This window comes from Plectropomus leopardus, chromosome 14, assembly GCF_008729295.1.
Source record: "Plectropomus leopardus isolate mb chromosome 14, YSFRI_Pleo_2.0, whole genome shotgun sequence".
In the NCBI taxonomy this organism is placed as follows: Eukaryota; Metazoa; Chordata; class Actinopteri; order Perciformes; family Serranidae; genus Plectropomus; species Plectropomus leopardus.
In genome coordinates, this window is record NC_056476.1 from 17,783,888 (window position 1) to 17,809,358 (window position 25,471).

The following is a 25,471-nucleotide window of genomic DNA, read 5'->3' on the forward strand; positions in this document are numbered from 1 at the left end:
AAAAACCTTCAAAATAGGAAACAAAAGAAAAAACAAAATAAAACAGAAGCATACCTGAAAGTTAGGTTCCCAATGTCCTCAAATTCTGAAAATACCCCTGCCTGACGTCATCCATAAAATGTAGAATAAGAGTTCAATCCTGACCTTAAAAATATCAGTTGGAAAACTTAGTAGCTACATAATTATTTTATTTTTGTGTGTGGACACTTTTTATATAGCACACATCCATATTAAAGGCCTACTTGTCATAATTATGACAAAGTAATATAAACCAAGGAAGAAATAAAAAGGCATAGGCATGTATCATTTTAGTTATTTGCTGATTAAATTACATTTACCCTACATCCTATTTAGAGGTGTTGTGACAGTAAATGTGGCCATGTGAACAAAAATGATGTGAGATTTCAGCTCATTCTCGACAACTGAGGCACAGTAAATCAGGAAATATTATTATTAGGTTGTGTCAGGTAACAGATCTGTGAAAAAGAAACATCGCGGCAACAAACAGATTTTTTCTAACGACTGCTGTAACTTTAAAGAATGGCGCGTCCGGTAGTCTCGCGAGTTTACCCCGTGAGCGTGAAGTCGGTTGCTGCTTCCTCGGGAACATAAACGTTACAACTTCGCTAACTGCCAAGACTCCTCAAATAAAACCGTAAAGTTACGTTTTTACTTTTATATTAACTTTACTTCAGACGTCCATCGGTTTTTTTTTATGTAACTGGCAGTTTACAGTGCTATTTACCGTCCGCGGTTCCGGAATTGTATTGATGCTAACGGTAGCTAGCTTGTCAGTTAGCCGACATTATCATTTGTTTGTAATCTGTCGGCATTTATTTAGACAGAAACATGTCTGCGGAGCGGAGCACAAGCTGGATACTGGCAGGCGCTACTGTCGCTTGTGTCACCGCTTTGTATGTGCCCTGTGTGCAGAGGACTGTCCCCGGAGGAGACTCAGGTTGGTGCTAACATGCTAGCTAATGCTCCACTCTGGTCATGTGGCTTTGTTGTTGCTAGGCAGCCAATCGTGAGGTGCCTTATTGGTGCAATCGCTGCAGCTAAACTGGTGCTGTCCGTGGTACTGCAGGTACATGAAAGACAAAATCTACTTAACCATGCATATGTTTTACTAATGCATTAATTTTAAAACACGCATATGATTGACATTGGCAGACTAGGACATGTTCTTTGTGAACTTTCAAAAGGTTCATCTTTATTATATTTAAATGAGTCTGCAAGAACAAAATAGTTCACACATCAGCAGTGTCTTCATAGTCTAACGTTCCTCTGGTATTGATTATGTTATCTGTTATCTATGTCATCTCTTCTTACATGTGCACGTTTGTGTGTGGGGTTTTTTGTTTTTTGTTTTTGTTCTATTATTGTTGTTGATATTTGCTGATTTTTGTTGAATTTGCATTTGTTTTCTGCCTTCTTTTATGCATGTCCTTGTGCATGAAGCACTTTATAACGGTTGATTTTAAAGATGCTTTATAGAAAAAGAAGATATCTAAGGGATTTTTTGTGCAATCAGTACCATTAAAAAAAAAACCAAACAAATACAATTTTATAAATTGTATGAACCATTGAACACATACGTCTGCCTTTTTTGATGTTCTGTGAAGCGTCTTGTATATATTGTTTCTGTGTTTTTTGGTACATTGTACATTGTGTTTATTGGTGATACAAAAGTTAATTTCATGCCCTGGTGGGGCAGCTTAGCTTATTTATCTTATTATATAAATGAGTTTTGAAAGGGTTTTGTAAATTTAAATTGAGATAATGCTTGTAGAAAGAATTTCATTTTACTTTTGACTGAAAGGATGTGATAAGAAGGCTTCTTTGAAATCTAAAAATGTCAAAATCATACTCTGTCAGGATCAAAAACAAATTTGGCCCAATGGATTAACATCAGTTTATGCCAGGATTGTTTTCACAATATTAACTTTGCCCATTTGACCAACAACTTATTTCAGTCACTTGCACCAAACTCTTTTGTGATTCATAAAGTTATCAGAAAGTTATTTACTGCGTCAAAATGTTCTCCATTTTACATATCTACAATAACTATTGTTTTAACCAACATTTGCCACAAGGAGAAATAAAGTAGAGAATTAATTTCAATACTGACTGCAGTGCCATGGAGGGGAATATAGACACCACTTGTAATGACAGTGTGTTGTTTATAGTGCCTTACTCTCAAAAAATATGGGCTGTTTAATTTCATATTATGTGTGTATGCATAAATTTAATCTGTTCTCCTCTGTAACCAGCCATAGCCCAAATGACTTTCACTCAGTACATTCCTATGTTGTAGGCCAGCATGTTTTCCAACATTCTTGTAATTCAGTTCATGAAGGACTGCCTTGCACAATTACAAACAGTGTTTAGAAGTGATAGCAAGGTTACAAACTTGTAAATGTGGACTTGAGGGCATGGAGGCTCTGCTTGTTAGGTTTGCACTGCTCTGGCATACAAGCTGCTGTGGAGGGGAATGCACATTTTGCAGAATGAAAGCGTGTGAAAAGCTCGGCCAGATATGAGCGAGGAGAGACGAGGAGAGAGCAGGCAATTGGAGCGCTGAGTAGCCCTGCTGCTTGTGCTGCTGTCTGGCGAACGGGGCCTTTGAAAAAATGGCCAACCCCTTCTCCACAGTGTTTAGGGACCATGCAGGATGCCCGCTCTGATAGTGCCAGCTGAACACCCTTCTGAATTCTCCAGGTCTCCGTCTCTGTGTCCTAATCTCTTTAGGTGTGATGTGCCCTGGAGAGGCTTGAGCACAGCCCCGCGGGTACGCTGTTGTCTAGGAATGTGGAGTGTGGAAATGATGGGGATTATGGGAAGACTGGTGTGGGTGCCCATGCTCCACTATCACAAAGACTCTTGGCACCCATGCTGCTACCCCGTTGAGTCAATATTTTTCCCTTTTTAGTATTGGGGCTGCAGAACTGCATCTCTGTGGCACTGAGATGGATGTTTTGGCTCAGTATTAGTTTGAGTTTCTCTGTGTTGAATGGTGTAAAAAGTGTGCCACTACTGAGGGAAATTAAGTGAAATTGAGAAACCGATGAGGGTTGAGAAAGTGTGATGTAAAATGATGGCAGGTAGCTGGCGGCTCATGCCAGGTGAAATGGAGCTGTGAAAACATTTAAGCTGTGCAGGTGGAGGAGTTCTGACTTCATGGTCCATTAGAGTGATAAGAGTTAGGGCTCCTCATGTGGCAGAAATTTAGGCATAATAATTCACTGTATCGGCAAGGTTGCAAAATGCGTGATGCAGCCAATGCCATCTGAAACTCAGCCGTTCTGTTCTATAATGGTCGATGCTTCATTGGGGCCCGTGTCCTTTCTCTTCAAATGTTTATTTTGAAAAACCACTTACAGATGCTAGAATTGAAGATAACCGACACTACTCTGTTGCTGTTTTAAGGATTTGGTTAAAAAGTAAGTTAAAACCCGTTTCCAGCGTAATTTGTATTAATTTACCAGGTGTACTTCTAGTTTTTATGCTGGTAAAGTGATGGGAAACAAGGCCACTGTTTAATTGGCTGTATAGGTTGCAAGAGATGACTACCCATTTAGTACCAGTAGAGGGAGCCATCTTGAACCTAAACATTTATCAATGTCATTTAATCTGAACCAAATTTCAATTTTCATGAGTGGGAGATGCAAACAACTGGTGAGAAATCAGTATAATTTGAAACGCTCTGGGTGTATTCTGGCACAAATGGGTTTGTGCCCAGATACATTAAAGCTTCCTCAAATAGCTTTTAGGGGTTTTCTTTTCACTTTGTGCTGCGCCTCACACAGAGCTTGTCAAAAAATTGTGCAGCCGGCTCTTATTTTTACAGCTTACCTCATTCTGTGACTGTCACCAACGTTGCCTTTCTGTTTGTGCCCAACGGACTAAACGAGACATTGAGGCATTGGGAGTGTGGGAGCAGGAGAGAGGCACGTAGAGCAGCAGGAGAGAAAAAAAGAGAGGAAAGGAAAGGACCCTGATGCATTGGGAGGATGGGACTGGAAGCATTATTCTCAGATCAGCATATGTGTGTGTCTTTGTGTGACAGAGCATTGGAGAGGGAGTCTAATGGCTTGTGTGTGTGTTTATAACTGTGTGTATGTGCTGGAGACGGGGAGGAAGGCATCAGGGGAGAAGCGAGAGATGAAGAGAATGAGCGTGCCGCTTAGGAAATGTCACACTGGGAAGATTTGTAGGTTTTGATCCTGGCAAATTAATGCAAAACCCCAGTGCAAGTATTTGATTTGGGAAAACTTTGGGAGCAGACTTGTCTCTTAATAATAATTATTGGGTTTACATTAATTTCCTCCCCTATTCTCTTCCACAGGAGAGCTGATCACCACTGCTTGTGAGCTGGGGGTAAGTATTAGCTGTATTGTTTAATCAATTCACTCATTAACTCTTATAAGCATTAAGGAAGTTTAATTAAGCATGGGCAGAAAGCAGATTAATTTACTTTCAGTCCACAGGTTTTTCCCCTTCTTTTCTATACACTTATTTTACTAAGTTGCAAGTAGAGAATGCTATAATTTGCAACCCGTTTTTCAAATCCAATTAAAGTCAATGGTAAGGCGATGGCTTTTGTAGGCTTTGCCTTATGTACGGTATAAGGCTTATTATATCCACCCCTCTTTTTTGTGTGTGTGTGTAAGCCGCGAAGAATGAACTAAATCGGGTTAACAGTTATAATAAGTTTTATTATTTAATAAAGTTTATTACGCCGCTGTGATCCTTTTAGGGAGGCTGTGTCGGTGTCACTATGCCAGTAATCCTGCCGTTAGTGCTGCAGTCCGTGTGGCCTGCCTGTCTGCTTTTCAGGCCTCCCCAGGGCCTCGCAGGCCGTCCCTGGGCCCCAGGCTGCTGGCCCCCCCTTCTGATCCCCAGAGCTCCTGAGTTCCGCTTTCCCGTGCTCCCTGTGGCCTTCGTCCCTCAGCTGTCCTTTTGCTGCATGTCTGTCCACTCCTGTTGGCGACACAGTCCCTCATCCACGTTCTCAAGTGTTACCTGACACCTGACTTTACATATTTTCTCTGTCTTTTTGTCTCTACATTATTTCTTCCCTTTTTGCTCCTTAACTTCTCCTGACCTACATGCGTGACATTGTATGACATTCGTCCCTCGATTTAGGTGGAGTTGTGTCTCTTTGAATGTAACCAAGTAGCCTTTGCCATGTCTGAGGTGACCAGTGAGGTTTTGATACTCTCACCTTTCAGCTCTGTGCTCATTGGAAGAGCTGCCCCTTCTCCCTGCCTGCATGGCTCGTGTTATCAGTGCCAGGGAATGAGTCTGTGTTTAATGACTGAGCCCTTATCTGGGTAGAGGAGACTTAGCGGCTAATTGCTGTGATTGCCGAGATCCCCCAGGCGAGAATGACTGCGGCTCGGAGGTGGTTTGGGGGCTGGGGCTGGTGAGCACCACGTGCTCTTCCACGGGCTCTGGGGAGCTGCACTGTCCTTGGGAAGAGGCCAGAGGAAAAGAAGTGAGAGGAGGGAGGAAGTGAGGGAGAAGAGGGCTCTGGTATCATAGCAGAGTCAGTTTGCGGTCAGACCAGGCGGGATGTGTCTTGATTTTCCATTATTGCAGCTCTACAGCACACCACTACTGGCATCTACCGAGGGCAGAAGAGCAACTAGATTTCTCACTCTGTCAGAAGAGGCTTGTAAAAAAATAACACACCCTCACTGCCTCACACTATAAATCTGACAAGTTGATTTTACAAAAAAAATCAAGGAGTAGTAAGTCTGACTTAACTTGATTGTGACAAAACTCATTTTGCCAGTGATGAAGTAAGGAGATCTTCAAGTTCTGATTTGTTTACATATGCACAATACATGTGTACTGAAGTTGCTAAAACTTAGAAAAAATGATGATATTAAATGTGCCATTTTTAAGGTACAGCAACTTCACAAAATCAAGTAAATATAACTTGATTTTAAATAAACTTTACAATTGGATATACAGTAAACATAAATTAATATCACGAGTTATATATACCTTTCTTTCTTTTTTTTTTTTTTTTTTTACATTTTACAGAGTGATCTTTTTTTTTTTAAAGTAAAATTAACTTGTAAGTGCGCTGTGGTCACCTGTTATATTCTCATTCAGGCTTTTATGTTCTTGCTTTTTTATTTTCACTCCTCCCATATCATTTTAAAACAGTCCAACAACACCTTTATCATCTTAGCTTGCCGTCCACACAAGCACATATTAAATGGCGCATTACCTTGCTGTTCTCTTGAGGCTGTGATCTTTCAGTGCATCTTTGGGTTTTGATTTCACACTTTGTCATTTGTTCTTAGGTGGCCCATCCTCCAGGATACCCTCTCTTTACCCTGCTGGCTCGCCTGGCGATGTGTCTCTTGCCCTCACTCTCTCCAGCCCACAGTGTCAACCTGATGAGTAGCCTGCTGGGGGCTGCAGCTTGCGGCGCCCTCTGCATAACTGTCTGCAGGTAGGAACATGAAATATTAGTCGTTTTCCAGAGTTTGTTGTCGTAATTATGTTATTCCTCTGCTCAGCAAGTACTATGCTGATATTTTGAATAATGTGCTTCTATAAAAATAATTCCCAAACAGGGCATTTCAAAGAGATATTTGGCTGATTTTCGACCAGCTTTGTATCAAAACAGTGTGGGTAGTATGTGTAGATGAACTGCGGTAAACTTTCCTCGGTCTAACCAGTACCCAGATGTCCCACCCCCTCATTCTCACGGACCATTCCACATCACATCAGGCACATAGCAATCTGGTAATAGTAGGTTTTCTACCTCTTGAGCAAAAGCGTCCTTTTTCTCTGGTCATGTAGCACCAATTTCAAGAGTATTTGCGTCTTTCTACTGCAGAGACAGCGTAGTTTTATGTGAGGGACTTCTTTATATCAGTGAGATACTTCTTTAAGTTGTCTAGTTGTCTGAGATGATTTGATGTCACTTAATTGCACTTGCAATCTTCAGGAAAGCACAAAGAAGCTCCCCTTCAGCAGAGGAATCTGACATCAGCCGTCTACTGACAAACTCTGCACATGCATCAGTCTGTATAGCACAAGTCAAACATCTGAGGGAAGTCACAATGAAAGGAAGACATTATTTAAAGTGGAGGGGGTCTTCAAACATTCCCTTACTGACGTTTTGCATCTTGATGCTGTCTGGAACAGAGAGTGGTATTTTTGGGTCCTGACAGACTGGCAGTGTCGTCCCTGATCCTCTGTTCAGTATTCAGGAGCAGAGCCCCGCCGCACTCCTCCCTCCCACCACCCTGCCCTGCCTGTTTACCCATCAGCCACCCGTGGTGAGCGTGCGTGTGTGTGTATGTATATCACAATTATCGCGCCCTCCAAACCCCCATCCTGACGTCCCTGTTCTCCTGCACCCCCCACTGCCCAGCATGCTCTCAATCCTGACATGGCACGATTTCTTATCTCCCCCTTCTTGCCTCCTGGGTCTGAGAGGAACAGGATCACTAACTCTGCTCCTCCCTCTCCCCACTCTTCAACCATCTCTCCCCTCGCTCAGTCATGAGCACAGTTTACGCTCTCTGCATCGCCATCTACCACCCTGCAGTTTCGCCTGCTGCTGACCCTATCATGTAAGGAGTATTTTACCCCGTCCCTCTTTGTGTGTGTGTTTATCTCCCATGGTTGGCCGCACTACCTTACATCACCCTTTTGCTGATCTTAGTAATTTCCCACATTGCATTGTTGGTGGCAGCTTAGTGTCAACATTTTTCCTTTTTGTCACTGTTTGTGCATACTGGGGCATTTCCAAGCATGTCATATACTTCTAATTTACTCGGCCAGAATAGGAATTGTTGAATATGATGTAATTTCTTCCTGCTGTACACCTCGGCAGGCTGTGATAGTGGGGGGAAAAGCAGGTGAAAATGGAGTTGTGTGTGTGTTCCCTGGTGCTCAGCACTGGGCCTACTTCCTGTGTGCTTGGCCAGTGTGTGCTAGGTGGCAGGTGGTCTGCAGTGGGTCAGGGTACAGGGTCAGCCCTGCTGCAGAAGGGCAGAGGCTTGGGAGGAAATGCTACCCAGGGGACTGGCCTTAAGCCCAGACTGCATCAGTCTTACACCCTGCCTTGCATTTCTGCCTTTCAGAGGTGAATCAAAAGTTACCAGTTTTAACCAGGACAAGAAAAGAATAAAGAGTGGACAAAAAAAAAAGGAGGCAGCACTGTGCTTCTTTTGCGATTTTTTGCCTTTGTATCTATACTGCCCCCATGTCCTAATACATTTGATGAGTTACCAGTCAATTGGAGGATTGGACTCTGTTCTTGGCCAGACATTTACAGACAGTTATTTTGAGGCCAGAAAATATCCATGCAGTCTGGGTGATATTTGGCTCACTGTGGGCATGTTAACTGTAGCCCTGTTTGTAATCTCTGGGGATTTAGATCCAATTTTGGATTATGGTCAAGTGAAAAGTCATTATGAGGACCTCCAACCCCACCCACTCCCCAACAAGGGATGATGGAGAGCAAGGACTTCAGCCAGAGCACACAGTCACACCATATAAGCTCTTAAGTATGAACATATAATCTACGCTTTCAATTTGAAAAATAAGCATAAAAGGTTTTAGTCATTATCTGCTCAGGGCCTAGTTTGGGATGAGCTTGTGGCCGTGGATCAGCTGGCAGACTCTGCCTGGTGAGGGGTTACTGGAGAGGGCAAAAGATGAAGGGGGGATGTTTCCGGATGGTCAAGACCTCCATCTCAGCTCTGGCACGGAGGGCATTGGGTGCTTTGACCATACTGAGACGACTGGCATAGATGTCATGCCACATCCCTGCAGGGATTATCTGGCCAGGCCTTTCCCTCAGATGAAATGCCAAAACTGACCAGTTGACACCCGTTCGTACCTGCTCTGTCCTTGCAGCAACGCCAGTTTACGGTGTCTTTTCCCAAACATAATTAACTTCCGGGATGTATTTTGTTGTTTCTGTTCCTTTGAGGCCCTTTTAAACTTTTTCACTACTTCTTATTTTTGGGTTTGCATCAGCTGAGAAGTAGACTTTCCCCCTCCCCAAACAAATCATCGCTTTGTGTGATTATTTTCAGATGGCAAAATGTATTGAAGTTAATGCGGGTACTTGAAGGCAGTTTCTCTCAAATAGTAAATTGTAAGACCTTGAAATTCATCTGGAGTATACCCAACATGGCAAGCCTTTGATGTATCAATTTAAATTAGTCGGCCAGATTGCCGTGTTTAATGTGGGGGAATGTAAGTTGATAGGCTTGGAAGCCACTTCTCTCTCTTGCATAAGTTTAAATGTAGCACTTAGCCTCCCTTTGATTTGTCAATTACAGTTCTCTTGGCTTGATCATATGGTTTGATGGCCAAATTGCATGTCTTGTTATGTTTTCACACCATGGCCTGACAAGCCTTTGAGGATGGTGGACGTAATGATAATTACTATCGATTGCACTCAGAGGTTCACAGAAAGAAACATTTCGCCTGTGGAATGCTAAAGGCCTCCTCAGCCACGAGTCTCTGGAGGAATGCACCCTTCATAGCGGGATAATCCAGACAGCTTGGTATTCTGTGCTCTCTCGTTTCACAGTTTATCTGCTAAAGCTGCTCTGAATCTCTGCTACCTGGGAGGAATCTCTCTCCATTCCCCGAGCTTATCCTGAGAAACCAGGAGCAGACACGTTAGTGTGCTGACAGCCATCAGAGCAGAAAAACAACCTCGCAACGCTCAGTCATCAGCACTTTTTTTTGATCACATGATTACATAACTGTTGAAGCGCCTGGCCTTCCCTTTCCCTGGCGGCCCTCTAAACAAATGCACCTGCGAGAGGCTCCCCCGCCAAGAGCTGGCCCATGTGGCACAGCTGATACCTCAGTGGACCTGAGGGTGGGCGTGGTGCCATCCCCTGCCTTGTGCTGTGTCCCCAGCTCCTTATAAGGACCTTCACCATATGGTCCTGATGGCGCCTTCCCTCCTCGCTCAGGTGGGTTGTTTTTCCACAGAGTTGCGTGTATCTTGTTGGGGTCATGTCAGGAGCAATGTGTGTGGGGATTGTGTTTTGCAGCCATTTGCGTGGTTTTGTTTTGAGTTGTGAAAACAGTTGAATAGAGTTGTTTTGTTGGATAATGTTCTCACCTCTCCCTGCAGGTGGCAAAGCTGCCCCTCCCTCTCACATCTGCTATGCTAGGATAAAATCTTCATCCCAAGTGGCAATAGAAAATACCCCCATTTCTATTTTCTTCTGAAAATGCAAAAGACAATTTTAGGTTTGTCTATTTAAAAGGCCCCAAATCTGGACCTTTTGTTCCGTTTCTGCAATATCTCATCCGTCATATTGTAGTCCAACAGACCTCCTCTACCCCCCACCCCCCCATCCTCAGCATGACCAATGGTTCCCCCAGGACTCATCCTCTAATACAGTTAAACAGATGTCTAATGAAGATGTTATTTCCTCATTACTGGCTATGGGATGGGGATAGAGAGGAGGAGGGAGGAGGGCTAGATAGACAGCAGAATACAGTACCAGTTTAATATTCCTTTCGCCCGTGGGCCCGAGATTGTGTCTGCCTCGGACGTCAATATTACATTCCTCACCCACCACAGGCAGTCTTAATAAGGCACCAGGCACGGAGACGGATCAGACTCGGCAATTACAATTCACCCAGAATTAGTTAATGGAATCTATACAGCAACATTTATGTATCACTGGTGTGTGCCTAATGACTTTGTTGGAAAAAGCAGCAATAGAAATGGCATTCAGTGAATTGCATAAACATAGGGTTTTTGTAAATTGTTTTTTTTCCCTCTTCCTGTAATTTTTGTGTGTTGGGTGGAGATTAAGATGGCATTCTGGAAGAAATTGTCATGTCAGTGGCTGCATTGTTTGAGCAGAATTGTGGTGATTAATTTTACACGCACTTGGAGCACTGGAGCGCTCTCCTGGAGGAGGGGTGTCTGAGCGGCAGCGCCGGGACCCTTATTTACCCTCCTCTCTGTTCAAGCAGACAGCATCCTCTTTGCACACCGGATGAGGCAGGAAAGACAGGGAAGTGCTTGGATTGGTGATTGGCTGAAAATTACGCTGTGGCATCTCAGATTCCAATATACTGTTTGAAAGTCAGCTATAAAAAAAGACCAGGGCTTGGCAATACTGAAAAAATGCAGTAATATGTATTTTATTTACCTCAACATTAATAATGTGAAATTTTGGTGGTGACTGTGGGTTCTTGTGGAGGATAATTTCACCCCAGATTATTGAAAAAATGGTACAAGTAAAAGCATTCACTGAGTATTTTACACAAATAGAACAGCTTTTCAAGTAAAAAAAAAAATCTTGTAATGATATCAATAATATATCAATAAAACGATGGGATAAGATGGCTAAAAACAATATTGTAATCAGTGATGATGATATCACAATATGTAGAGCTGGGAAATATGGAGACAATCGAATATAACCGAAATTTTGAGCAAATATCTCAATATCAATATTATTGTAGGTTTAACTATTTTCTACATACACAAAATATTTACACAATGAGTTATTTGATAAATAACCATCACTAATGTGGATACAGTGTCAGATAATGTAACAGAACAGTGTGGTAGGTTCAGAAAATTAAATCACTTTACTGTAAAGAAGCCTTTAAAACCCAGAAAAAGACAAAACTTCCGATATTATAATATCCAAAATCTTAGGCAACATCTAGTGTCATATCACAATATTGATATAATGTCAATCTATTTCCCAGGCCGGTCAATATGAAAAAGTTATTGAAGAATACATCTAAAATTTTCGATGCAACTAATTCCGTTACACTGTTATTGTTACTCTACACATAAAATAAGGCATTGAAATGTTCGTCTTTAGTTACATTTTGCTTGAAATCATTAATTTAATGGGGCACCCCAGTGATTTAGTATTGCACTTACATAAATTTAGGGGACTAAACAACAAAGCCATCTAAACACCAGATCTTACAGTTCCTAAAATCCAATTCATTAGCATCTGTCATTAAACTCTCCCAGCCTGGTTAATGTTAATGTCTTTCCATGTCCATGCCCCATGTTTGTAACACAGGCTTTCTGCAAAAAATCCAAAGCCAAAATAAACCTGATAATGTCAGCATCTTTTTTTAAACATTGGAAAGCTCCTACATCGCCACAGAAGACATTGGCTGTCATGCTTTTTAATAGGCTAAGGCAACATGTGAGATTTTTATTATTTCTGCATTCAAAAAGGGTTGTGTTTACCATGTTCATGAGAAGTGACCATATAAACGCCCCCCTCTAGTGGAAAATTTTGGAGGACTCAGAGTTCTAGACTTCGTGTATACAACTTCCCATGCTGTAAACATGTTTGAAGTTCAAGAGTTCCTTTTGAACGCAGCAATAGTCTGAAAACATGGTAGGAAACCAAGAGTGTGGAATTTCCACACTATTCCCAGTGAAGTATTACAGCATATAAACACTGGCATATATATTCCACAATGTAATGCTGAAGTGGACAAAGTTTGTAATGGACAGCAGCCAAGACAGTTCTGGATCATCAATAAAGCCTCCTATTAAGTGTTAATATGTCAGAGGTGTAAGATTTCACTTTGCTAGGCGTAATAATATAGTTTTAAAAATATTTTTAAAGCAAAATAATAGAGCTGAGGTTAGCACAGGTTACCCAACTCAACTCAACTTATATAGCACCTCTCATACAAACATGGGACCCAACGCACTTCACGTAGTAAAATTGAAATAACACAGACACAATTTAAAGGATAACATAAGCAATTATATATACATAAAGTTTTACGGGACTAGAAAATTAAAACAATAAGACAATAACATATTAAAAAATTATTAAAAGTCTATAGAATTAAAGAGAATAAATAAATCAGATACAATAAAATAAAAATACACAGCAGGTTACGTGCCTGGCGACCGGCAAGGAGGCTCTGGAAAAGTGACTAGATAATTACAGCTCAGCGTGTTGGAAAAGATACATACTGTTTGTGGACACAAAAGTATATTGAACAGTTGTCAACATGTTGGGTATGTGGTGTATAGTATGCAATTTTAGATGCAGTTATCATACATGTATATTATACATGGTGTATAGTATGCGATTTTAGACGCAGTTATTGTCCATCTTTTTTCACAGGCTGACCAGTAGTCGGTTTTACTCTGTAAATGTAAGTACGTGTGTTGCGATACGAACATTGTAAAGTTCACACAATTTTTTTTTAATCATTAAATGATGTGATGATGTTGTAATGATTTAATTTCACTTCAAGACATGGCTCAGCCCAAAGTTATACATTAACTGACTCTAAAACATTTTGTAGTATTTTTATGTAGTATTAGATTTCCTGACACATACATACTGTTTCATTTTAAAGCTTGAATTGTATCTCAATCTCTGCTTGGCTTTGAAATTTCAAAGCTGTGCATCAGACACTTACCCCTGTCATATAATAGCTACTAAGTACCCTGCCTGGTGTCCTGGCCAGAGGAGAGCCCTAGGGTGTCAGCGAGGGCCAGCTGGAAACCTCCGCCTCAGCCCGAGTTGGCCACCTCCTCTCTTGGGCTCTCTACCCTCTTCAGGAATGTGTGATTCTTTTCCAGCGCTGCTTTTCCCAAACCACCACTCGGTTAGAGAACAGTGCGGTGCTGATCCGCGATGGCACAGCTGTGGTATTGTCTGTTCCCCGGGGTGGTGTGTGACAGTGGCTCCCTTGGCCAGCTCCATTGTGAAGCCTGATTCAGTGCAGAGTGCTGGTGAAGGCTTTTTGTGTGCTGTTATTTAGCACAGACGACTGGTGCTGGCACGTCTCTGGCCCGTACTGTAGAACTGAGGGAGTAAATGAGGCAGGTCCCATTTTGACACTTCAAAGTGATTATACTGAGCTTTTGTTGTGTCCTTGAAGGGGGCAATGCTTACCAGAGTCTGTTGTATCAGTCATTCATTACTTTTTTTTTTTTTACTTTACCTTCGAACTTACTGTTTGAACCTGTTTTGTATCAAACATTTTCATTTTTTTTCTATTTAACCATTTTCTTTCCTTGTATGTATGATTTTTAGTTTTTTAAAAAAACTTAAAATTTTTGTAATTTTCTTACATTATCACGAAGTTTGTGCTCAATTCCAGAGTGTATGCATTATGTATTTTTCATTCAGTTAATTACCCAAGTGATGACACAGACGTTTTGGCAGGGTGGATCAGTGCAGGGTAGAACAGTCTCACTGTCAGCGGTGTTATTCTCCTGCCACGTCTCAACCAGGCCATTGTCACTGAGCCACAACATTTCAGCACAGCAGCATCCCTGCACCGCATTGAGTCATGATAACAGGGAACACGGCCACACTGGTGTCAGAATGTGTCCTGCTTTATCTGCACGCCCTGGGAGCAGCCAGCCCGCAGAATGAGCTATGGAGAGGCTGAGAGGCTGACTGGGACCCAGGTGGTCCCGTGCAGACAGACAGGTCATTTACAGCCCGCACTGTACACACATCACTGGGCTCTTACCGAATGACAAGCTCTAACAGAGAGATTTGTCAGGCACTCGGGGAGAATAAAGAAGTTGAAGAACAGGAATGTGTGTGTGCGCGTGTTTGTGTGTGTCTCTGAATATGTGACGAGTGCTGCCTGACTATCAGAGGCAGGGACACACTTGGTGTAATAACCTCGTCCGTGGACCCCCACGACTGTTGTGCACCCAGTGCTGCCCCCAAAATCAGCCCCCCTGCTAGGTGCATGAGCTGTGGGTTAATTGTCATGCAGGGAGGTAAAATTATGGGTGCGGGGGGTCTCTGCACCTCAACAAAAGTCTCCATCTGCCCCCCTCCACCCCATCCTCCTTCATCCTTCCTTCAAGTTACAACTAATTCCTGGAGCGGTGCAGCAAGAAAGACGCTGCTATCTCTTATTAAGACCCACTCCTAGACGCCCCATCAACACAGTCCACCCCCCCCGTCTTTAAGTGCACACACACGCACATATACATACTCATTCACCGTGCTCGCCTTACAGTGAACACAGAGGAAAAATAGTGGAGAGAAGGAGAGAGAAAAACCAAGAAAAAAAGGGGAAGTAGTCAGCAAGCAAGAGTTTTTTTTCACCCTGCTCTCGCTCTCCCTCTCCTTTTTTTCCTGATTTACCGCGCTTTCCTCAGAAAGCTCCATTGTTCCCCTAGCCTAAGTCTCATCAGGCCTTTTGTGGCTGACTATCACAGCGGCAGGCAGAGAGCTGGAAATGTATAAATGGTATCATGCCTTGTGATTAATGGCGGTGCTTATGAGTCAGGTCTGATAACGGGCCTGCTCTCTACTCAATTTCAGATACCGTTAATGGAATCTGTCTTCTGCGATTGTAATGTGAGAGCGCCTAATTTGCTATGGAGCTTGAAGCTGTCACCGGCAAGGGATTGTGGGGTCATAAGGGACCTGGCAGCCGTTTGGCCTGCAGCTTGTATCTGCGGTGCTGAATAGAGCAGCTCTCTGCCTGTCAGTTAGCTGATAGGCTGATGAGGACTCTAAGCCACTCCACACAATGGCGGAAAGGGCCATACTGCCTGACTTCCCTAATTGTCGAGCCTGCTCATATTTCAGAGCCAGCATGCCGGGGACTGGGCTGCTTTTTTTTTCTCCTTTCTCTTTTTTCCCCTCTCTCTTCTTGAACTTTTTTCTTCCCTTTTCTATATTTCATCCTTTATCCCGCACACTGTCTCACCCCTTTAACGCACACTTTTCTGCACTATTTTTCTTTTCTTTTCCTTCTCCCCATCATTTGTCGCCTCTCTCTCTCCCCCTCTGTCTCTCATTTTTAGTAAGTGGTGGGTCTTAGCGTATGACAGATTATCCCAAGTTTGCTTCAATTACTGCAAAGGAGATGGAGACAGTACAGGAGAGGAGGAAGGGGGAAACTTTTGTGCACACATTATATTTAAGAGGCTGAGGATAAAGTGCTATCTCTACCACGGTGGTTTCTGTGCCAGTCTGCTCGAGATCAACCCTCTGCTGGGGAGGGAGTTCTCATGATATGTGAATGGCCCAATTTACTGGGTGTTTTTCAAGGTCTTGTCCGAGTAGCAAACTTGGGTCGCGGGAAGATTATAATGGGTCCCCAAATTAGTCTGGGGGAAGTTGTGCCTTTCAAAAATTAAATTTTGTGTGAAGCTGCTGACTTTGTTGTTTTTCCTTTTTTGTGTCAGTTTAGTTTTACTTAGATCAAATAAAAGAAGTTCTGTAGCCTTTTAAAGTGACTAACAACAAAAAGTAAGGCTAGGATTGGTATATTTAAATATTGGACTGTAATTACTCAGTTTGGTTAGAACAAGGTGTTGTTTGTGATATTCTTGTGTTTGTGTGAGAAGTTGCAGATCTTTCTAAAGTTGTGTGTAGTTATGAAGGCCTCTCCTCCCTCACTGTCAGGTTGGCAGGCCCCGGCCCTGGAGCAGTACTGGCTGGGGGGCTGTTCGCTGTGTCCAGGCTGGGCTGGCAGTGGTCCATGGTGGCAGAGGTCTTCACCCTCAACAACCTTTTTGTCGGTCTGCTCTTCTTCTTGACTGCCAGCTTCCACTGTGCTGAAAACGCCACCCAGAGGGGGAAGGTAACTCAGTGCGACCCTCATTTGGGGTCTCTGTTGTTCAGTTTTCTCTGATCATTCCTTAAAAAAACTTCAAATTGGACTCACTGTGCTGTATTTAAATGCTTGACCTTGTCAGATTGCACACTGGGGAGCCCTGTGCTGTGGCCTGGGGCTCTGTAACCAGCACACCCTGGTGCTGTATGTATTAGTCATCATTCCCTGGGTCCTTCATCGACTTTACTCTCTCAGGGTAAGTCCTGGGGTTTTCTTTATAAACGTAGAACAGATTCTAATTATGTTTTTAAGAACCTCAAGACGGGTACAAAAAGTATGGTTATAAACATACAGTAGCTTTGGTTGCTGTCCCATCTACAGTGAAGGCACTTGCTATTCTATATATTAAATATCAAGTCAAGTGTAATAACAAAAATGTACGTTTGAGTTTCTTGGGATGCAGCTTTTTTTAATATGTAAAATTTTACTAGGAGAAGAAGAGGCTGTCAGGGGAGCGAGATGTCACACCTGGAATGGAAAATGTCACCTAGCAGCTCCACTCTGATTATTCTATTTACTTTCACAAGAAAATCTCTTCTCAATCTCATCAGGAGCTGTCTTTGCGTGGCCTTGTCTCTCTGGGAGTGTGTTTCCTGGCTGGGTTTCTGCCATACATCTACCTGCCCATCTCCTCCTACCTCAATACAGCCCGCTGGAGCTGGGGGGATCAGACTTCCCTGCCAGGCCTGCTCACCCACTTGCTGAGGGCTGAATATGGCACCTTCAGTCTGGTACGTGCTGCTTGCCTCACTATAAGAAAATCAACCCACTACTCGAGATTTTTTTATCATGTACCATTAGTCGGTATATGGGCTCTGGTGACATTCTTTTACCTTGTATACCAGTGGTTTTCACTACAACTCCAATGCTGAATATCCAATGGTAAAAATGTAGCACACACACAGATAGTCAGGGCAAAGTTAACTAGTCTCAGTTATAATTTATTCTGGCCATGTCAAAGAAACATGCTAACAGTTCAGCCTAGCTGCCTTCATCACAGCATCAGGTTTTCATTGTATTGTTTTTGTGTTTGCAGGCAAAGACAGAGAGCTCTGTAAACCTGACCTCAATGCTAAAGTAAGTCTGTTAGGCCTTTTTTCAACTTTTTGTCTTTAACACATTTAAAACACAAAATGCAACTACTTATTACATATTTTGGAGTGAACTGAAATGTTTTCCTGGGGAGAATGATGTAAAAATGGAGATAAAGGGCCGTCTAGACCAAGAACAATATCTATGACACTAACGATTTGAGCATCCATGCTAACAAATTACAATGTTCTGTAAACAGGGGTGCCAACTAGGTCTGAAGCGTAGTAAAATTGTAAATGATAGTGTTTCTATCAAGATTTAAAAAAACATCCATGTCCCCAACAGGCAATTTGCTTTACGGGCAGTAGTCCATCACAAATACATACAATACAATATACACGTCACAGCATAAGATCCATATCTCCTGCAGCACAGAGGAAGAAACTTGCAGCTGTACTTCAGTGCATTTGGTTGGACGAGCTCACGCTGTGTAAGCACAACCACAAAAATGGTCAGAAACACCAGGAAACAGTGTGCCACATCCATAATGGACAGATGATAGTAAGATCAACAGATCACCATTCATTCATTGAATAGCAGTCCAGGGTGGACTAACAATAACAGAAGACCCACAATAACCAACAAACAACAGACAGGACTACTTCTGCAGGATGCTACTAGTGCATTTGCTCCCAACAGACCATCACTGGATCGCGCAATATCATTCATCAAATAAACAAATACTTTTTCTACATAAACATTCAATTGTTTATAAGCCACCATCAGTTTGAGTTAAATCAAAAAGCACCTGAGCTGACATCATCTTTTCATATCTAATACTGTCTGCTATAACCCTCCATCATCACAACTCTGGTTACACTGCACGTGTCATATCCCTCCCATGCTGTCAAAAAGCGTGCCCCAACATCTTTTGAATAGCCACGGAGATGGCAGGGTTGATGAACAGGTTAAACAAGTATCTGAGTCAGATGATCTCTAATTTGGAAAACACATAAAGGCAGAAAGTAAAATGTAGACTGTATATAAAGATGGACAACACGCCCCCACTTACCCCCGCTGCACTGAGGTGAGGTTAAAATATCCAGGATACGGGCGTTGTCATCTTGCGAGGGTGATGTCATTGAGACACACCCCTCCGGCCAATTATGAGCAGCTCCATTGAATGCAAGTGCACGGATTGGCTGTCATAGCTGTCAATCACAGTGGAAAAGCCCCCTTTTGTATAACGTGTTGTACAACGTATCATAAAAACCAACACTTGAACAGACATCATGGTGATGAGAACTACCTTTAGTGACAGGTACCGTCTTTGGGAATAATTTATTTGGTGTGTACTTTGAGTTTAGTTTGGCCTATCTCCACTCACTAACATGGAGGGGCGGGCCTAAGGACCTGTACTGCAGTCAGACACCAGGGGCCGATCGAGATCGAATAGCCTCACTTTGGGGTAGCTGTCCATCTTTATATACTGTCTATGGACTTGACATAAGGAGTGGACCTAAAATGAATCAGGAAACAGACCAATTATGAGTGAATAAAATTAAACAAGGAAAAACCCAAACAGGAAACCCGAAACCCAAAAATCAAAGTGGGACCTTTCGCATCAGCTTCTGTAGCTGCAGAAAAAACTGTTTTGGTCGCAAGGTCCTTATTTGAAAGCTCAAAATCAAAAAAGAAGGTCACAGTAGTGGCGTCAGAGCAGTTTCATGTTCCTCATAACACTTTTGGTGCACAGTCTGCCTTTTAAAACACTAGGTGTACTTCAAAACACTCTCGTCAGATTGTTTAGGCCTTTAAACATTAGGTTCGAAGATGGAGTAGGAAAGAAACAACAATGAAAGCTGTAGAGATTTGATCTAAAGGCACTGTGATAGGCTGGTTCTCCAAATGAAGGACCCAACCACTTTCTGCCCTGGTTCCGGTGTTTTACACAGGTTTAACCACACACACTCCAATCTGTTCTGAGAGCCCAGAGTCGTTTCTGCAGCCCATCTCTCTCTGCCTCTCTCTCCTCCCCAGCAGCTTTTGTTCTTCCCATTCCACTCTCTCCCATCAAAGCAGAACTGAACCTGCTTAGAGGGCCAAATCGCTGTGTTCTGTTTCTCCAGCAGTTTGAAATGATCACTCAGCTCTGGTGTTTAAGCGTGACAAGCTGTGATGACAGACACTGCAATAGAGCTGGAGAAATTGTATTTTTCCACTCCAGCAACACCCCCCCCCCCCCACCTCCTCCACCCGATCCCCCCTCCCCTGCTCCCCGCTACCACCACCACCGCAGTCAACCCACTCCTGGTATCTTTCTCCAGCTGACGGGATGGGGGTGCATGTGCGTCTTAAGACCCCCCACTACCAGCCCCCCCTCTGCCAGGCACCCACCCCTTCCCATCACCCCTGCTGCTTGATGGACAAGCACACCTTCAAGATGGGGAAGAGAGGCGAACATGACAGGCATGTCGCACTGGAGACGTAAACCCGCTGGAGAAGCTGACACACACACCCACAAACACACGCTCATGAGCACATTCACACATAGTGTACATTGGGAGATATAGAGACTCAATAAGCTGTCAAATAGAGATGGGTATTAAGGAAGAGGCAGGAAACTATCTCTCTGCTCTGAGCAAGCGCTCTGTGACTGACAGGCACTGTGAGGAGAGGATGGGGCAGCGGGGGGTGGATGACACAGTCATTCGTATCTGTCAATCCGATTGAAAGGAGGAGCGCACAGTCCAAGGAGTTTGTTTTGATAGAGGATGGAGGGCATTTAGTAATTGGTGTCCTTGAGTTCATTAGCAGGGAGGGTAATTGAGCTTGTCTTTGGTGTCCATCATATATCTTGTGTGTGTTTGTGTATGCGCAGGGCCCAGTTGGACCACTGCCTGGAAGACCTCTCGCTTCCTGTGCTGGTGCTGGCAGGAATAGGCCTTCTCCTCTCATCATGGGACAGGTAGGATGAGCGAGACGCCGGCATACAAAACACCAAACTCTGTCACACTCATCTCAGCAGCCACTTCAACCAAAAACCTAATCCCCCGGAGTAAAAGACAGGGAACAAAACCACTGACAAAATGCTGATCTTAGAAAAAGAGAATACAAAAAAACACTGAGGCACCTAACTGTCAAGCTGTCGCGACGCTCCACATTCAAATCAAGAGAGGTTGATGTGTATTTTGGATTTTCAAAAAAAACATGTTTGTGTGGACGAGTAAATCGCTGCTTGTATGTATCTGTATGTGGCAGTGTGGCGTTGTGATCCAGTAATTCATTACAGCAGTGCCTTTACTAGGGTCTGTGGGGTGGAGCTGATAAAGCTCAGCGAAGCCCTGGGGGTCTGTGGTGCACCGGCCAGCTACCCCCTGCTTCCTCCTCTCCTGGGGTGCACTTTGATAGACTTGGCTGCATACACACACAGATGAAAAAGAGCAAGGTCATTTTATAAAATGCCAAAAGGAAGCCATGCAAATTTACCTAATGTTAAAATGTGGAGTGGAACTCTTTGTATGTAAAGAATATCAGAACATTTATCACTAAAAACTCATCATTTACTTTGTTACTAATTGTGCATAATGTGAAGAGAAAAACAGAATCTTGACAGTATGTGTTAGTGGCCACTCAGTGGAACCCATCAGATCAATTTGTTGGAAAATCCAAAAGTCATTTTCTGGGGCTTGAAAGTGTCTCTTCAGGTTCAGATGATGATTTTTTATTGCCACAAGGCTAACGTGTTTTCTTTTTAGTGCATAAGTACATTTTACAGCTGTACTGTAATGAGTTTGTGATTCAGCGCTTGGCACCAGCTCATTATGACTCAGTCTGCATTAGAAAATCAATCATGCACCTCTTAGCTGGCTGGCGTATACATTTGCTCTTGGGCTTGTGATCTCCATCCCTGCATTAATGTTTGTATGGACTTATTCAAAACAACAATATTTTTACAGAGTAAACAGACAAAATAATACATTAGACTAGATATGGGGAAATGGCAGCTCGGGAGTTTGTAGAACAATATTCATGAAGTGATAATGAAAAAGGGAATAATATTTGTATACTGAATAACTAGTGGCCTTTCCTATGTTAGGACGTGTCGCTCAGTGTCCTGGCTGTTGGCGGCCATGCTGGTGGTCTACTCGCTCTTTTTTGCTTGGAGAGCCAACCTGGACATCAGCAGACCCCTTCTGCTCGGAGTGGTGAGACTTCAACTCATTTCAACATCCTCCCTCCAAGCCAAAATGTTTCTCTTGTTTTTATTTGCCTGCGGTGCTCTTACAATAAGCTTATACATTTATTTACAATTTAATTTGCAGTATATGATAAATCTTTATACAGTAGACAGTACATCTATCGTGAAGTTAAAGCACTCAAACAGCAGTATATGCAGATCCTGGAACTGGTCCATTAGTAACCTCAGGACTGGACTGAGAGCCAAAAAAACCCAAATATTACGGGAAACACTGACGTGTGTGTGTGTGTGTTTGTTTGTCTATATTCACTCTCACTACCTGCAGGTTGAGCGTTTCTGGCTGCAGAGTGATGCTGCGGTGTGTGTGCTGGCAGGCCTCGGCTTGAGCCGGACACACAGTGAGCTGGAGAGGAGGCTGGGCTGTGGGGGGGTGTGGAAGACCACAGGCTGGGTCCTCACCATGGCTCTGCTGGCACATATGGTGCACACCAATCACAGGTGAGCATTGCACTCAATTACAGAAATAAATTTCCTGTTGAATATGATGAAAACATACATTGTAGTCGCTAAATATCAAAACAGTATTATTATTTGTTTTCATTGTTTGGGTACAACATATTCGATTTTAGATTAATCAATGGCTATGATATTAAAAAGGCTGACTTTAAATTTTAAGATTTTTGGTGGTGTTAACATGGATTGTGGATGAACACTGAAGGACCCATAGTCCTTTTTGCCCTTGGGTTGTTTTGTTTCCAACCCAACAGAGAGCAGAGACGGAGCGCAGCGCATCACACTCTAAAAAACACACCCTACAGAGGGGAAGATAAATGGCACCACGATATGCAACCAAGGGCTGAAACACTAACAAAATGCCTAAAGATAAGATGTCAAACAATTATTGTAGCATCCTTTGTCTACTACAGGGGAAATATTACATTTACAAACTCAATATTGTCAATCTGTCTAAGTGTCCCTTTTCCTTACCTTGCTTATTTTGGAGAAGTGAGTCCACTGAATGACCAGGTCTGAAATACTTTGATATTTACAACTATTTAATCAAATCACAAGGTAAGATCATCATTTAATATAACAAAGATCAAAACCAGATCTTAGTTAGGTTTAGTTAGCTTTAATCTGTACAGTTTTTCTGACCAAATTAGCAAAATGGTAGCTGCATATAACCATACTAGGTGTCATGATCCCACGGTTTTCCCAATCATCCTGGGGATGCCTCGCATCTCATTGCCTTAAAGCTCCCTTTTTTCGATTCGGCAGCTAATGAAAACCAGGTTCTGGATTCATTATCCTGTTTATAGTGCATTCCATGACATGCCAGCTTTTAGGCATTTTTAGGTTGTTTGCTAGAAGCGACAAGTGACAAGGGGGCATCTTCACACAATACAAAGTCAATAGAGAGTGATAAATTATTTTCAACTTTGGTGGGGGTGGAACTAAATGCATGTCTATACAGCCACACAAAATAAAATTGAAAAAGCAAAATCTACAACAATAAAGACTGCGATCACACTGCATCAGTGAACTTATTAAAAAGTTTGCATGAAATGAAGTAAAATATTCTTACATAATTGTAGCAGCATTGTATTGTACTTCTGTAGGCTATTAGTGACTCCAAGCTCTAACTGTGTAAAGCTGCTCTTCTTTTAGAAGTTCTTTTGATTGTCCTGATTTCAAAAAGCAGTCCGACTCTGTACAATCTGTGTGCATTTATCCGTGAAATCGTTTTTTACAGCGTCCCTGTTGTAGTAACTACACCTGTGCCAAATGTTCCCGGAGTTACTTTTTAATTCCTCTGTTTGGTAAAGTTCAAGTGAAATAAAAACTCCCTTCTCATTCTAGTTCCTGCTAAAATCCCTATGCATAACTTTTCCCTGAGTCAACCTGATTTGTTTCTCCTCTGCGCTTCATACCGCAGGTCTGAACTCCACATGTCAGGTTTCTCTCTGCTCACCCCATGGTAGGGGCTAAAGAGAGGCACGGTTAGCACATAGATTCCACTCACACAGCTCAGTCTGAGATGTTAGCTGTCCGAGAAGGCAGATTACACCAGCGTAGTGCTGGGGAGTGCCAGACAGCCATCACTGAGCGGCTTTGATCAAGGGGAGAGCATGGCCTGTGCTGTCAGACCCATCACACCTGTCTCCCCACGATTAGATAGGCAGCCAGAGCGCTCTGCAGAGGGGATGGGGCGGGGGCACTGACAACTTACCCTCAGAGCACCTTGAAAGCGTACCTACAAACATTCACATACACACCGATGTACACATCACACACACTTCTAAGCGGGAGTAAGGATGTACTCAACTCCCTTTTTAAATTCAAGTAAACACAAGTTGTGTTTTGATGATATTATAAATGTATGATGGTGTTTGTGCTGATAATCCTAAGGGAGTGCGATCAGAGCAGAAACAGTGTGGTTGAGAGGTTCGGCAGGGAGCTTCTGGCCTCCGTCCCAGCAGATTCAATCATCCTGACCAGAGGAGATCTGCCCGGAAACTCCCTACGCTACTTATACTACTGCCAGGGTGTACGGCCCGACGCACGTCTGGTTGACCAGGAGGTCAGAGCTTCTATTTCTTCTCAATGTCATCTTTGCAAAACTCTACTCATTGAAGTTTTAATATAGAGTGGTGCAGACATGACTTTTATTTGTAGGCCAGATCAGAAGTTAGCATTGCCCTGCTTCCCTCCACAAAAAGCCTATGGGATTTTTTCATCAGATTTTGGATTGTAGCAGAAAATATTTGCTGTAACAAACAAAAGTTTATGACACTTACACGTTTTGTTCTGCAAGTTAATCTTCATAAATGAACACCTCTTTTATGATTTTTGAAATGCAGTTGTCAGAAGTAAAACACTAATGTTAGGCAATAGATGAACTACACTACAGTCACATGACTTCATCATCACCACCACAAAAGGCTGCGACGCTGTGCTTGACATATATTATGTTCTGTAGTCTCATTTAGCCACTTGATATCAATCCTCTTTTTTAAGAAAGATTAATGCTTCAAAATTCAAGAGTGGGGTATCTACTGACATATTTTATATAGTAGAACAAAACCTGAAAATCTCCTAAGCTCATGTTAATCATAGACCTTATTTTAGGCATCTAACCAACAAAACATTCAAAAAACCCATTAACTTAGAGTCCAGGAAACTGGGAGTGCTAAAATGCTTACTCATTTCTGGGTTTTAGAACTCATTCTGGAAGCACTCTATTCAGCACAAATCAAAATTAGGAATTTAATATATTACAAACTGTTTAATTTTAGAATCAAAAAACATCCAAGCAAAGTTCTCCCTAAACACAGTTTAGTTTAAGTAGTTTTACAAATGTAGGTATAAAAATAGAATAACTCACCGGCCAACCAGAGGAACAAAAAAGCCATTATGCTGTATTTTGTGTATTGCATTGATATTTTATGTTCTTTCTTTGTCCTTTATGTTATAAGCTGCTTATTTGATTTATGACAGAATTGCTATGGTTTATTTTGGCTGTCAAGTCAGAAAGATACAGTAGAGTTCAGACAAAGATAAGAAAGATTTGTCTGGCAAATGATATCTTTGGATAAAATGGTAATGTACCTT

At 42.6% G+C, this 25,471-nt stretch overlaps 1 protein-coding gene across 1 annotated transcript in view; it reads left to right on the plus strand.

Annotated features, from left to right (window-relative positions):
- The first annotated feature begins 590 nt into the window (after window positions 1-590).
- Window positions 591-25,471, plus strand: part of tmem260 (transmembrane protein 260) — a 30,543-nt gene continuing 5,662 nt past the window's right edge. The window contains exons 1-11 of the mRNA XM_042500870.1: window positions 591-958; window positions 4,349-4,380; window positions 6,321-6,472; window positions 16,416-16,593; window positions 16,709-16,822; window positions 17,178-17,357; window positions 17,663-17,703; window positions 20,540-20,626; window positions 21,758-21,866; window positions 22,185-22,357; window positions 24,269-24,440. Of these exons, the coding sequence (XP_042356804.1) occupies window positions 850-958; window positions 4,349-4,380; window positions 6,321-6,472; window positions 16,416-16,593; window positions 16,709-16,822; window positions 17,178-17,357; window positions 17,663-17,703; window positions 20,540-20,626; window positions 21,758-21,866; window positions 22,185-22,357; window positions 24,269-24,440 (1,347 nt within the window). The 5' untranslated portion in view covers window positions 591-849. The remainder of the gene's footprint in view (window positions 959-4,348; window positions 4,381-6,320; window positions 6,473-16,415; window positions 16,594-16,708; window positions 16,823-17,177; window positions 17,358-17,662; window positions 17,704-20,539; window positions 20,627-21,757; window positions 21,867-22,184; window positions 22,358-24,268; window positions 24,441-25,471) is intronic.